Source organism: Pecten maximus, chromosome 10, assembly GCF_902652985.1.
Source record: "Pecten maximus chromosome 10, xPecMax1.1, whole genome shotgun sequence".
NCBI lineage: Eukaryota > Metazoa > Mollusca > Bivalvia > Pectinida > Pectinidae > Pecten > Pecten maximus.
This window is the reverse complement of record NC_047024.1, coordinates 44,340,536-44,355,604: the sequence shown is the minus strand read 5'-3', so window position 1 is coordinate 44,355,604 and position 15,069 is coordinate 44,340,536. Positions and strand designations below refer to the sequence as shown.

The 15,069-nt window shown below is 36.5% G+C and overlaps 1 protein-coding gene across 1 annotated transcript in view; it reads right to left on the bottom strand.

Annotated features, from left to right (window-relative positions):
- The window catches only part of LOC117335574 (serine/threonine-protein kinase BRSK2-like), a 140,768-nt gene that overhangs the window by 51,856 nt on the left and 73,843 nt on the right, over positions 1-15,069 (bottom strand). The window contains exons 9-10 of the mRNA XM_033895656.1: positions 12,057-12,091; positions 7,713-7,764 (exon numbers count right to left, since the gene is read on the bottom strand). Of these exons, the coding sequence (XP_033751547.1) occupies positions 7,713-7,764; positions 12,057-12,091 (87 nt within the window). The remainder of the gene's footprint in view (positions 1-7,712; positions 7,765-12,056; positions 12,092-15,069) is intronic.

Here is a 15,069-nt window from a genome sequence, read left to right as displayed (position 1 = left end):
AATAGTGATAACAAACTTCAATTGTCAAAATCCAAGATGGCTGCCTGTCGGCCATGTTGTTTTCTGATTGGTCTCAAAACGCAATATGCAAAACTAGGCACCAAGGGAAACTTACATATGAAATTTCAGAAAGATCCATTCAGTACATTCTCAGAAATAGCGATAACAAACTTCAATTGTCAAAATCCAAGATGGCTGCCTGTCGGCCATGTTGTTTTCTGATTGGTCTCAAATCGCAATATGCATAACAAGGCACCAAGGGGAACCTATATATGAAATTTGAGAAAGATCCCTTCAGTACATTCTCAGAAATAGCGATAACAAACTTCAATTGTCAAAATCCAAGATGGCTTCCTGTCGGCCATGTTGTTTTCTGATTGGTCTCAAAACGCAATATGCATAACTAAGCACCAAGGGGAACCTACATATGAAATTTGAGAAAGATCCCTTCAGTACTTTCTGAGAAATAGCGATAACAAGAATTGTTTACGGACGGAGGGACGGAGGGACGGAGGGACGGAGGGACGGACGGACGACGGACCACGGACGCAGGGCGATTTGAATAGCCCACCATCTGATGATGGTGGGCTAAAAATAGTGAATAAAGAGTAAAATGGCACCTCATAACCTGAACCAGGATCAGTCATTTGTAATAACAGGATGACACACATTATTATACCTGGAATATCAGTCATTTGTAATAACAGGATGACACACATTATCATACCTGAACCAGGATCAGTCATTTGTAATAACAGGATGACACACATTATTATACGTGGAATATCAGTCATTTGTAATAACAGGATGACACACATTATTATACGTGGACAATCAGTCATTTGTAATAACAGGATGACACACATTATTATACCTGGACAATCAGTCATTTGTAATAACAGGATGACACACATTATTATACGTGGACAATCAGTCATTTTACCACAGGGGATATCACATGGGGGTTTAAGCCTAAGACGAAGTTGAAGTGAAATTTAATAGAGTCTGTCCACAAGTCATAGTTATCAGACTATAGACTCCAGTATAAATTAAAATGAGATAGAAATGATTATTCAAAAGTGATGTGTGGCCTGAATAATTTGTACATTGCCTTTAAAAACTAACGTACTCTACATCCCAAACACAAAATGTCATTTCTGGTTAAATTCCTACTTAATCTTCTATTGCTGTCCTAGTGGGAGGTAAACACTATGAACTACTATAGCTGTCCTAGTGAGAGGTAAACACTATGAACTACTATAGCTGTCCTAGTGAGAGGTAAACACTATGAACTACTATAGCTGTCCTAGTGAGAGGTAAACACTATGAACTACTATAGCTGTCCTAGTGACAGGTAAACACTATGAACTACTATAGCTGTCCTAGTGGGAGGTAAACACTATGAATTACTATAGCTGTCCTAGTGAGAGGTAAACACTATGAACTACTATAGCTGTCCTAGTGAGAGGTAAACACTATGAACTACTATTGCTGTCCTAGTGAGAGGTAAACACTATGAACTACTATAGCTGTCCTAGTGAGAGGTAAACACTATGAACTACTATTGCTGTCCTAGTGAGAGGTAAACACTATGAACTACTATAGCTGTCCTAGTGACAGGTAAACACTATGAACTACTATAGCTGTCCTAGTGACAGGTAAACACTATGAACTACTATAGCTGTCCTAGTGGGAGGTAAACACTATAAACTACTATAGCTGTCCTAGTGAGAGGTAAACACTATGAACTACTATAGCTGTCCTAGTGAGAGGTAAACACTATGAACTACTATTGCTGTCCTAGTGAGAGGTAAACACTATGAACTACTATAGCTGTCCTAGTGAGAGGTAAACACTATGAACTACTATAGCTGTCCTAGTGAGAGGTAAACACTATGAACTACTATAGCTGTCCTAGTGAGAGGTAAACACTATGAATTACTACAGCTGTCCTAGTGAGAGGTAAACACTATGAACTACTATAGCTGTCCTAGTGAGAGGTAAACACTATGAATTACTATAGCTGTCCTAGTGAGAGGTAAACACTATGAACTACTATAGCTGTCCTAGTGGGAGGTAAACACTATAAACTACTATAGCTGTCCTAGTGAGAGGTAAACACTATGAACTACTATTGCTGTCCTAGTGAGAGGTAAACACTATGAACTACTATTGCTGTCCTAGTGAGAGGTAAACACTATAAACTACTATAGCTGTCCTAGTGAGAGGTAAACACTATGAACTACTATTGCTGTCCTAGTGAGAGGTAAACACTATGAACTACTATAGCTGTCCTAGTGAGAGGTAAACACTATGAACTACTATAGCTGTCCTAGTGAGAGGTAAACACTATGAACTACTATAGCTGTCCTAGTGAGAGGTAAACACTATGAACTACTATAGCTGTCCTAGTGAGAGGTAAACACTATGAACTACTATAGCTGTCCTAGTGAGAGGTAAACACTATGAACTACTATTGCTGTTCCAGTGAGAAGTAAACACTATGAATTACTATAGCTGACCTAGTGAGAGGTAAACACTATGAACTACTATAGCTGTCCTAGTGAGAGGTAAACACTATGAACTACTATTGCTGTCCTAGTGAGAGGTAAACACTATGAACTACTATAGCTGTCCTAGTGAGAAGTAAACACTATGAACTACTATAGCTGTCCTAATGAGAGGTAAACACTATGAACTACTATTGCTGTCCCAGTGAGAGGTAAACACTATGAACTACTATAGCTGTCCTAGTGAGAAGTAAACACTATGAACTACTATAGCTGTCCTAGTCAGAGGTAAACACTATGAACTACTATAGCTGTCCTAATGAGAGGTAAACACTATGAACTACTATTGCTGTCCTAGTGAGAAGTAAACACTATGAACTACTATAGCTGTCCTAGTGAGAAGTAAACACTATGAACTACTATAGCTGTCCTAGTCAGAGGTAAACACTATGAACTACTATAGCTGTCCTAGTCAGAGGTAAACACTATGAACTACTATAGCTGTCCTAGTGAGAGGTAAACACTATGAACTACTATAGCTGTCCTAGTGAGAGGTAAACACTATGAACTACTATAGCTGTCCTAGTGAGAGGTAAACACTATGAACTACTATAGCTGTCCTAGTGACAGGTAAACACTATGAACTACTATTGCTGTCCTAGTGAGAGGTAAACACTATGAACTACTATTGCTGTCCTAGTGAGAGGTAAACACTATGAACTACTATTGCTGTCCTAGTGAGAGGTAAACACTATGAATTACTATAGCTGTCCTAGTGAGAGGTAAACACTATGAACTACTATAGCTATCCTAGTGAGAGGTAAACACTATGAATTACTATAGCTGTCCTAGTGAGAGGTAAACACTATGAACTACTATAGCTGTCCTAGTGAGAGGTAAACACTATGAACTACTATTGCTGTCCTAGTGAGAGGTAAACACTATGAACTACTATAGCTGTCCTAGTGAGAGGTAAACACTATGAACTACTATTGCTGTCCTAGTGAGAGGTAAACACTATGAACTACTATAGCTGTCCTAGTGAGAGGTAAACACTATGAATTACTACAGCTGTCCTAGTGAGAGGTAAACACTATGAACTACTATAGCTGTCCTAGTGAGAGGTAAACACTATGAATTACTATAGCTGTCCTAGTGAGAGGTAAACACTATAAACTACTATTGCTGTCCTAGTGAGAGGTAAACACTATAAACTACTATAGCTGTCCTAGTGGGAGGTAAACACTATGAACTACTATAGCTGTCCTAGTGGGAGGTAAACACTATGAACTACTATAGCTGTCCTAGTGGGAGGTAAACACTATAAACTACTATAGCTGTCCTAGTGGGAGGTAAACACTATGAACTACTATAGCTGTCCTAGTGGGAGGTAAACACTATGAACTACTATAGCTGTCCTAGTGAGAGGTAAACACTATGAACTACTATAACTGTCCTAGTGAGAGGTAAACACTAGGAATTACTACAGCTGTCCTAGTGAGAGGTAAACACTATGAACTACTATAGCTGTCCTTACTATGAACTTCTATTGCAGGGTTCAGGCTGGCAGAAACAAATTAGAATTATGTTCATAAAAACAATGGAATTAAAAGTTGAGAGCAATATGCGCCATGTTTTATTGGTGAAGACCTAGGAGTTAGATTAGAAACTGAGCATACACAGGAATCTGGAGAAATCAGATATATAGTACATGTGTATAACATTAATCATATGATATGCAGAAAACTAGGGGCTTCATGAGTTAGTATCATCAGAAAATTTGAAGTTAAAAAAATCCAAAATCCATTTTTATAGACCCCACCATTTACAACAAGATACCCACCATTACAAATGTCAGGATCTTGATTGGTTCTATATAACACTGATCTTTTCTTTACTTTCCTTTCTTTCTCCTTTCTCTCTTGATCATTTAATAACAAGGTAATCTTGGAAGTTAAACCAGTACAGGCCAATGGAAACCTAAATACGGTATGTAATCTTGGAAGTTAAACCAGTACAGGCCAATGGAAACCTAAATACGGTATGTAATCTTGGAAGTTAAATTAGTATGGATAAATGGAAACCTACATATGTAATCTTGGGAGTTAAATTAGTATGGATAAATGGAAACCTACATATGTAATCTTGGGAGTTAAATTAGTATGGATAAATGGAAACCTACATATGTAATCTTGGAGGTAAAATGAGTACCGACCAATAGAAACCTACATATGTAATCTTGGGAGTTAAATGAGTACCGACCAATAGAAACCTACATATGTAATCTTGGAAGTTAAACAAGTACAGGCCAATGTAAACCTACATATGTAATCTTGGGAGTTAAATGAGTATCGACCAATGTAAACCTACATATGTAATCTTGGAAGTTAAATGAGTACCGACCAATGTAAACCTACATATGTAATCTTGGGAGTAAATGAGTACCGACCAATGTAAACCTACATATGTAATCTTGGGAGTAAATGAGTACAGGCCAATGTAAACCTACATATGTAATCTTGGGAGTTAAATGAGTACCGACCAATGTAAACCTACATATGTAATCTTGGGAGTAAATGAGTATCGACCAATGTAAACCTACATATGTAATCTTGGGAGTTAAATGAGTACCGACCAATGTAAACCTACATATGTAATCTTGGGAGTTAAATGAGTACCGACCAATGTAAACCTACATATGTAATCTTGGGAGTTAAATGAGTATCGACCAATGTAAACCTACATATGTAATCTTGGGAGTAAACGAGTACCGACCAATGTAAACCTACATATGTAATCTTGGGAGTAAATGAGTATCGACCAATGTAAACCTACATATGTAATCTTGGGAGTAAATGAGTACCGACCAATGTAAACCTACATATGTAATCTTGGGAGTAAATGAGTACCGACCAATGTAAACCTACATATGTAATCTTGGGAGTTAAATGAGTACCGACCAATAGAAACCTACATATGTAATCTTGGAAGTTAAACGAGTACTGACCAATAGAAACCTACATATGTAATCTTGGGAGTAAATGAGTACCGACCAATGTAAACCTACATATGTAATCTTGGGAGTTAAATGAGTATCGACCAATGTAAACCTACATATGTAATCTTGGAAGTTGAAGGAGTATGAACTTTAACTGTAACTTTAACTTTAAGACTTGATATATCATGTTTGAGTCCAGTACATGTATTTCTAAAGGAATAGCAGTAACAAATTAAAAGTGTTAAAATCCAATATGGCAATCTAATGGCCATTATGTTTTTCTAATCACTTTCAAAATTACACAAGCACAACTGGGAACCAAGGGAAATGTACACATCAAGTTTGAGAAATATCATATCCTTCTGAAGATATAGCAATACCAAACTTCAATTTTCGAAATCAAAGATGGCAGTCTGTCAGCAATGATATGTTCACGATCAGACTAGCTTTTACACTGAAGTGATTTATAAAGATGGTGTCCTTTTGCATTAAATTGGGAAAACGAAAAACATACACTTAGCTTGTAACTAATTTTAATGTAATGATACAAGAATTTGTGTTATTATGACAGATGAGTTATATAAGATGAAACTGAGATTTTCTAAAATCTATTATGGTGACCTTGACATTATAACCCTGAAACTGAACCTTGAATTTATAAAGATATTTCATGAAATTAAGAAATTTGATTAGATTCCTTCAAAGAAGGAAGCCACTAGAGTTCTGACATTGAATAGTCTAAAAATAGTAACCATGACATTGATACAACGACCCTGACACTTGTACTTGTCAGAGATATTATAATCCTAAATGAGAGTCTAGATTTTGTTGAAAATCCTTCAAATAGCAGCTAGTGTGCTGAAAGGGATTTTTATCAACTGTGATCTTGACCACAATCAACAACTCTGAAACTTTATCTTGTTTGATGTATCATGATCTTTTATAATTGTGTGAAGTTCGATGAAAATTCCTCAAGCAATAAAGTTGCTAGAGCACTGACAATGGATTTTCTCAATTCAGTAATAATGACCTTGACTTTGCTACAATAACTCTGAAACTCTGGTCTGTGATTTTAGGTCCTTAATAGTTGTGTGATCAAAACGCCTTAAGGAATGAACCCACTGGAGTACTGAAAAAGGACTAGAAACAGTAATGATAACCTTGACCCCACCCCTAATCAATAGCTTAGATCTTTCCCAGTCACCCCCACCCCATCCACTTCATAACCCCCACCCCCTCATCATTAAAATATATCAGTGCAGGGACTCACAAACATATACCCTAACCCCTAATCAATGACATAAATTGGTGTGAGTGCAGGCAAGAAGGGTTACAATAGATATGTTGGATAAGAACAAAACACATGCTGTAACAGTACCATATCTCCCTTAACAACAAACAATTGCAGAATTTTGTCCTTTTTTTTTTTTCATAAAGAGACCCAGGGCCTTAACGGTCATCTGACTTACCGCAGGAGAATGGTAACTTTTATAACACACCACTTTCAGTAAAATCCCACTAAGAATTTGCTTTCCATTATGTATATGGTAGTTTTGGTCAGAAGTGGGTAACTACTTGTCAGTTTGGTCATCAAAACTGTTTAAAGCCAAAATTGAGTTAATTTTCCCATTTTGGGGATTCTCATTTTTGTCCTCAGGGTGTCAAATGAACGTTAACTATTTTCGAAATGATTGCCCCTATTTCCAGATTTGGTTGAAACAGCAAATTAAGTAATGTCTTTTGTGACCCCACCTCTCTGTCTCAAGGTGCAAAACTAACTTGATTTTATATAAAATATGATTGCCCTTAACCAATAATGTTTTGGGCCCAATTTGGTTGTGATTCATTCAGATATTAAGGAGGAGTAGTGTTTTAAAGCAACACTTCAGCAAAGTTGCCCTTTTGAGGCCCCAGGGGAGGAACCCACCACATTAATATGTCAATTATGACCTCCCTCTCCCAACAATGTTACCCACCAAAGATATGGTTCAAAATGGCATACGAAGCAAATACGATAGCTTAGATGGCAAATGGTGGATGACAACAGATGAAGCACGATGGCTATGTTATCCTGACCCTTGGATCAGATGACCTAAATATTGAATCTCAACATTTTTAAAACATTTCAGCAAGGCACATCAGAGCATATACTGGCAGAAAAGAATTTAAATATGCAGATAGATGTTACATAAACATACTGTTACCTGTACAATTTGGGCGACAGGTAATTCTAACTCTAAATGGCCCTGACTATCCCTAAAAATCAACAAAAACAAAAACAAAAACACATTGATATGAAGAATATAATCGCCAACTAGTAACACATTAGTGAACAGACAGGGAGGAACATCTTATTGGAATGGTTTATAGGTCAAAGGCTGATGTCAAAGGTCAAACCTGCACCTTTATTTGCATTCTGAATTAAAATTTTGATAAAACAAATTCTGAATACAAATAACTATGACGTTTTCAGTTAACTTTTATATCAAATTTCATTTAAAAAATGCTTTATGTGAAATATACTGATGGAAATTTCTATTACACACGTATTTGTAATAATGATTCAATTAATTAATCCTAATCTCTCTAGTTGTGGTCCAAACCATTCCAACAGTCAAACAAATGGACTCAATTACAGTAATTAAACAAATGCATTTGTACAAAAATAACAAAACAGAATCTAACATGGCTTATATCAGTCATGCTAGAGTTTTGTACAGTCTGACAGCTACTGGAAAGAAGGTTTTCATCTGCTCAACTCTTCACCCAAAACCAAATAACCATGATTTTCTAGACTAATATAAATGCTTTGAATTCAAAAGATCAAGAATTGATCAATATTATTTTCAGAAGTACAAAAAGATTTCCTTTCCATGTGGCAGCTTTGCAATTAAAACCTAATTTTCCAATGGCTTGCCAGTGCTGTTCCATTGATGACCATCAAAATACTGAAATTACCTGTACAACTTGCATCACAGGTAATTCTAGTTCATAATCATGTTTTGTTCCCCTAAAATATCAATCAACATCATTTAAATTCAGAAGAATGTCAACACATGTTATAGTGTAAACCTAAGATAAAGTCTACATAATAATATAAATACAATAATCTATATAAACATAATGCTATACATAGACAAAATTTAGCCACTACATTGTCTCTTTGTTTTTTGCCCAATAGGAAGAGAACTTTACCAATGTAGTAAACAAATCACTTTAATCCCTTGGTGGAGATCCCCCACTTTGGCATCTCTAGAGGGTGGCAACCCTGTTCATTGACAGCAGCAATTTAAAGGACAAACTTATTTCCACTATTTGGCCCTGTCTTCAATCCCAGAGGGACAAGTAAGAATTTCTACAAAATTTGTTTCCCTTCCAAAAAGAATGCCTCTTACCAAATTTGGTCAAAATTCATTGATTCATTCATGACTAGAATCAATTTAAAGGACTTCCCTCTTTTTCCCCTATTAGGCCCCACTCTATGGGTAAATGTCACCATTTATACAACATTTGTTGTTCTTCCCCAAAGGATTCTTCAGGCCAAAATTTGTCAAACAAGAGGCAAGGTCTGCATCGTTGACATGAATATTTCAGTAACTATGGCAAAATACTCTAATTTAAGTAACATGTATATTTAAAATATTTTCCTACTTTTGAACTGCCTCTCCCAGCAATGGTTCAAAATACATGTGGACAAAATCTTGTCATTCTTGAAAAAGGATTTTCAAAGTTTTTTGTTTTTTTTGCCATTTTCCCCCTATAAGGCTCCCTTTTCCCCCCAAGAGAGCAACCTTCTTTCATTTATACAATATAAGATCTCATGTTTCCATGCAATATTGTTCCAGACAAAATTTCATCAAAGTCCATTCAGGCATTACAGGACTAGTAAATGTTGGGATTTAAAGGATTTCCCCTACTGGACCCCACCCTTCCGGCCCCAGGGGACCACACACACTCTATCCATTTTTTCAATGCTAGATCTCCTTTGCCAAACAATAATACTCTAGTCTATATTTCACCAAAATCAATCTAGGTGTTCAGGACTAGTAGGAATTGAAAGGAGTGACCTCAATTTCCTCTTTTGCCATCCCCTTCTGGCCCTATAGGAGCAACACCCTCCATTTTTCATGGTTAGATTTCCTTTGCCTAATAATGCTCCAGACAAAAAATTAAATTCATCCTGGCATTCAGGACTAAGATTTACCTCAATTTCCGCTGTTGGGCCCCGCCTCTCAGGCCTGAGGGGACCCACACCCTCCATTTATACAACATTAGATCTCCTTTTCCCAATAATGCTCCAGTCTGAATTTCATCGAAACCAATTGAGATATTCAGGACTTGTAGGGAATTAAAAGATTTCCCTGAATTCCCAGCCCAACCAGCCCAAGGGGAGCCACTCCCTCCATTTTCACAACATTAGATCTCCTTTGCCAAATAATACTCCTGACTAGATTTGGTCAAAATCCATTCAGACATTCAGGACTAGTAGGGATTTAAAGGATTTACCTTAATTTCCCCTATTGGGCCCTGCCCCTTTGGCCCCAACATTAGATCTTATTGCCCGATAATGCTTCAGACCAAATTTCATCAAAATCCATTCCAGCTTTCAGGACAAGTAGGGATTTAAAAGACACTGGACGGATGTTGGAGGGTTAGACACTTGACACTGTGTCATAGCGCCTTCCAGCCAGGTGAGCTTAAAATCTATTTAGTCCTTTATGCAAGTAGTGATTAAAGAAAATGTTGATTTACGATGTGATGCTGCACCATACCATGTAAGTTCACATGTCCAAATTTGGTTGTATTTCATTCTAGCATTAGGAAGAATAGAGTTTTAAGCAAGATTTCAGCCGTTCCCTTTTTTGGGCCAAGACCCTTTGTTTCCACTGGTCGACCAAACTCATTCATATAAATTATGGCTGCCCTCCCCTAATGATGTTTCAGACTAAATTTGGTTGATATCCACTTTGGCATCAAAAAGCAGTAGTGTTTTGAAAGTAATTTGTTTATGTATGTCCGACAACAACGAAGGAAGCGTGATGGCTTAGGGTCATCATTACCCTCTAACAAAAGGCCAATGGGCCTAAACAGTAATCTGACAAAGACTTACAGCAGGAATACGCCCCTCCATCCCAAGGGTTCAAACCAACCTCATTTATATAAAATGTCTGCCCTCAGTCATTGATGTTTAAAATGAAATTTGGTTGTAATCCATTATGGCATAAAGGTGTAGTAGTGATTTAAAGTAAAATTTGTGTTAAGTTCTCAATTTGGGGCCCTGCCTCTCTGTTCCCTGGAGTCTGATGAGCCTCCTTTATATATATTATGATTGCACTCCCCAATGATGTTTCAGGCATTTGGGTAATGATGACCCTAAAATCAAATATTAAAATAAACAAAGGAATTTAAATTTTGCAACAATAGTTAAATGAAAATGCTGTTCAGGGAAACTGGGTTATAAAGCCTATCAACAAGATTCAAAGAAATCCTATGAAAAATGTAGGAGACCAGAAAAAAATCAAACACCAAAATCAACAGTCAAATTAAAAAGCTGTTCAAGGAAACACAACTAAATATCATGGTTTTCAAGCCTATCAACTTTCAAAGAAATCAAGAAGGAGAAACCTCTCGACAACAAGAGGCCCGTGGGCCTTAAAGGTCTGAAATACACAGCAATAATTGATATTTTTCAATTAAGAATTAAGATGTGACCTTGAAGGCATCATTCAATTGAACAAACTTTCAGTCTGTTATGCCACTGTCCAAATATTATGACCCTGGGCCTTAAAGATTTTAGTCTATTTGACCATATGGCATTGAATATAGGTCAAGGACATTCATTTGAACAAACTTGGTAGCTAGCCCTTCACCCTAACATACTACAGGCCCAAATCGTCCACGGATTTTAGCGTATTTGACCTAGGGCTGTAACAATACACTTATGCCACGATAAGCAATATCCACCCGAGATACGATATATTTCGATAAGATACAAATTGTCAACTACTCAAGTAAAACTTCACAGGTAAGTCAATAAATAAAGATTTTTTATAAATGTGTTGCCATTTATGTAGTTTACATCGGTGAAGCATATTTTGCACATTGACAACGATTTACCGTCTGATAACAATAAGTTGTAGCAGGGTTTTTAAGTTCACTTCTGCCATGTTCTTATGTATATGTACTCATCTTACAATTTCCCCTATTGGGTTCCGCCCCTCTGGCTCCAGGGCTGCCACACCCTCAATTTATTCAACTTTAGATATCCTTTGCCTTATAATGTTCCGGATCAAGTTTCGTCAAAATCCTTTCAGGCATTCTGGAGAAGTAGGAATTTAAATTAAACAGATGTCAGACAGACGACGGACAGTGACTGAGCTATATCGCAGAACGAGGCCAGTGCTCCAAGCGACTGAGCTATCACAGCCCCTTATAACCAGACAGAAACTAAAAGTATCTTCGGGTTCATTTGTTTGTCCCATTTCAACATTTTTGTCAACAATGTAAAACAGTAGTAAGTGAGAGAAATACAGGCAGTGATTACTTACGCCAGGACCCATGGATGGCGATGAATATCTTCAAGCTATAACATAAAAAGACAATATTTTCAAATTTAAAACAGGTTTTCATTAACAAATTGAACTTCCCTCCCTAACCCAGTAATTCAGTCACATATCTTTATACTATCCTCATGGTGATCCTGTTTAATGGTGTGTCTATAAAGTGGTGATCCTGTTTAATGGTGTTCTATATAGTGGTGATCCTGTTTACTGATGTTCTATATAGTGGTGATCCTGTTTAATGGTGTTCTATATAGTGGTGACCCTGTTTAATGGTGTTCTATATAGTGGTGATCCTGTTTAATGATGTTCTATATAGTGGTGATCCTGTTTAATGGTGTTCTATATAGTGGTGATCCTGTTTAATGGTGTTCTATATAGTGGTGATCCTGTTTAATGGTGTTCTATATAGTGGTGATCCTGTTAAGTGGTGACTATAAAGTGGTGATCCTTTTTAATGGTGTTCTTTATAGTGGTGATCCTGTTTAATGGTGTTCTATATAGTGGTTACCCTGTTTAATGGTGTTCTATATAGTGGTGATCGTGTTTACTGATGTTCTATATAGTGGTGATCGTGTTTAATGGTGCTCTATATAGTGGTGATCCTGTTTAATGGTGTTCTATATAGTGGTGATCCTGTTTAATGGTTTTCTATATAGTGGTGATCGTGTTTAATGGTGTTCTATATAGTGGTGATCCTGTTTAATGGTGTTCTATATAGTGATGATCCTGTTTACTGATGTTTTATATAGTGGTGATCCTGTTTAATGGTGTTCTATATAGTGGTGATCCTGTTTAATGATGTTCTATATAGTGGTGATCCTGTTTAATGGTGTTCTATATAGTGGTGATCCTGTTTAATGGTGTTCTATATAGTGGTGATCCTGTTTAATGGTGTTCTATATAGTGGTGATCGTGTTTAATGGTTTTCTATATAGTGGTGATCGTGTTTAATGGTTTTCTATATAGTGATGATCATGTTTAATGGTTTTCTATATAGTGGTGATCCTGTTTAATGGTGTTCTATATAGTGGTGATCGTGTTTAATGGTTTTCTATATAGTGGTGATCGTGTTTAATGGTTTTCTATATAGTGATGATCCTGTTTAATGGTGTTCTATATAGTGGTGATCCTGTTTAATGGTGTTCTATATAGTGGTGATCCTGTTTAATGATGTTCTATATAGTGGTGATCCTGTTTAATGGTGTTCTATATAGTGGTGATCCTTTCTAATGGTGTTCTATATAGTGGTCATCCTGTTTAATGATGTTCTATATAGTGGTGATCGTGTTTAATGGTGTTCTATATAGTGGTGATCCTTTCTAATGGTGTTCTATATAGTGGTCATCCTGTTTAATGATGTTCTATATAGTGGTGATCGTGTTTAATGGTTTTCTATATAGTGATGATCCTGTTTAATGGTGTTCTATATAGTGGTGATCCTGTTTAATGGTGTTCTATATAGTGGTGATCCTGTTTAATGATGTTCTATATAGTGGTGATCCTGTTTAATAGTGTTCTATATAGTGGTGATCCTTTCTAATGGTGTTCTATATAGTGGTGATCCTGTTTAATGGTGTTCTATATAGTGGTGATCCTGTTTAGTGGTGTTCTATATAGTGGTGATCCTGTTTAATGGTGTTCTATATAGTGGTGATCCTGTTTAGTGGTGTTCTATATAGTGGTGATCGTGTTTGATGGTTTTCTATATAGTGGTGATCCTGTTTAATGGTGTTCTATATAGTGGTGATCGTGTTTAATGGTGTTCTATATAGTGGTGATAGTGTTTAATGGTGTTCTATATAGTGGTGATCCTGTTTAATGGTGTTCTATATAGTGGTGATCCTGTTTAATGGTGGAGCAAACAAATATGCTGCCACCCCGTAGAGGGGGGATGATTTCAATGGGACTTTTTCACCAAATGACATTGCTGTCACATACTTCACAGGCTTATCGCACAGTTGCTGAGGAAAAGATAAAGATCTCACATAGGGGGATAAAAACAGCTGTCACACACTATACCACGTTGCTCATAATAACGTAACCTCATCATTTTACATTGAGGCATATCATAAATGATGACATCATCAATTTTGACGCAGATCCAAAGAAGCATTGTAGATGGTCTGATGAAAAATTTTCATAAAAATTTATATCTACTTGCATGTAAGAAAAAATAATCAAACATGGGTCAGTTCTGTGAACAAGGATATCTCCTATAAATTCTAAGTGAAGTTCCCCCGATAGATTACACTTGATCAGTTGAGGACAGCAAGCTTATTACCATTTTTTTTTTTTTTTTTTACATTTTCTGTTAACAGTCCAGACAAGTCCATCAACTATGGAGTGAATGTGCCCTCTGGATTCTGACAATGACAACATATGACCTGATCAAATCATGTGTCTTGTTAAACCTTACACAAACAATAGGTCTTTTGGTGAAATGTCCTGATAATCTAATATCTTTAAATGTTTATTTTCCAAAACTTTCTTTGCAAATCAATCCCCTCTTTGAGATGTTGGCACATTATATGAGGACAAATAGGCAGCAGAGAGAATCTCATAAAGGGTAACTAGTTACAACATCATAAAGGGTAACTAGTTACAACATCATAAAGGGTAACTAGTTACAACATCATAAAGGGTAACTATTTACAACATGATAAAGGGTAACTAGTTACAACATGATAAAGGGTAACTAGTTACAACATGATAAAGGGTAACTAGTTACAACATGATAAAGGGTAACTAGTTACAACATGATAAAGGGTAACTAGTTACAGCATCATAAAGGGTAACTATTTACAACATGATAAAGGGTAACTAGTTACAACATCATAAAGGGTAACTATTTACAACATGATAAAGGGTAACTAGTTACAACATGATAAAGGGTAACTAGTTACAACATGATAAAGGGTAACTAGTTACAACATGATAAAGGGTAACTAGTTACAACATGATAAAGGGTAACTAGTTACAGCATCATAAAGGGTAACTA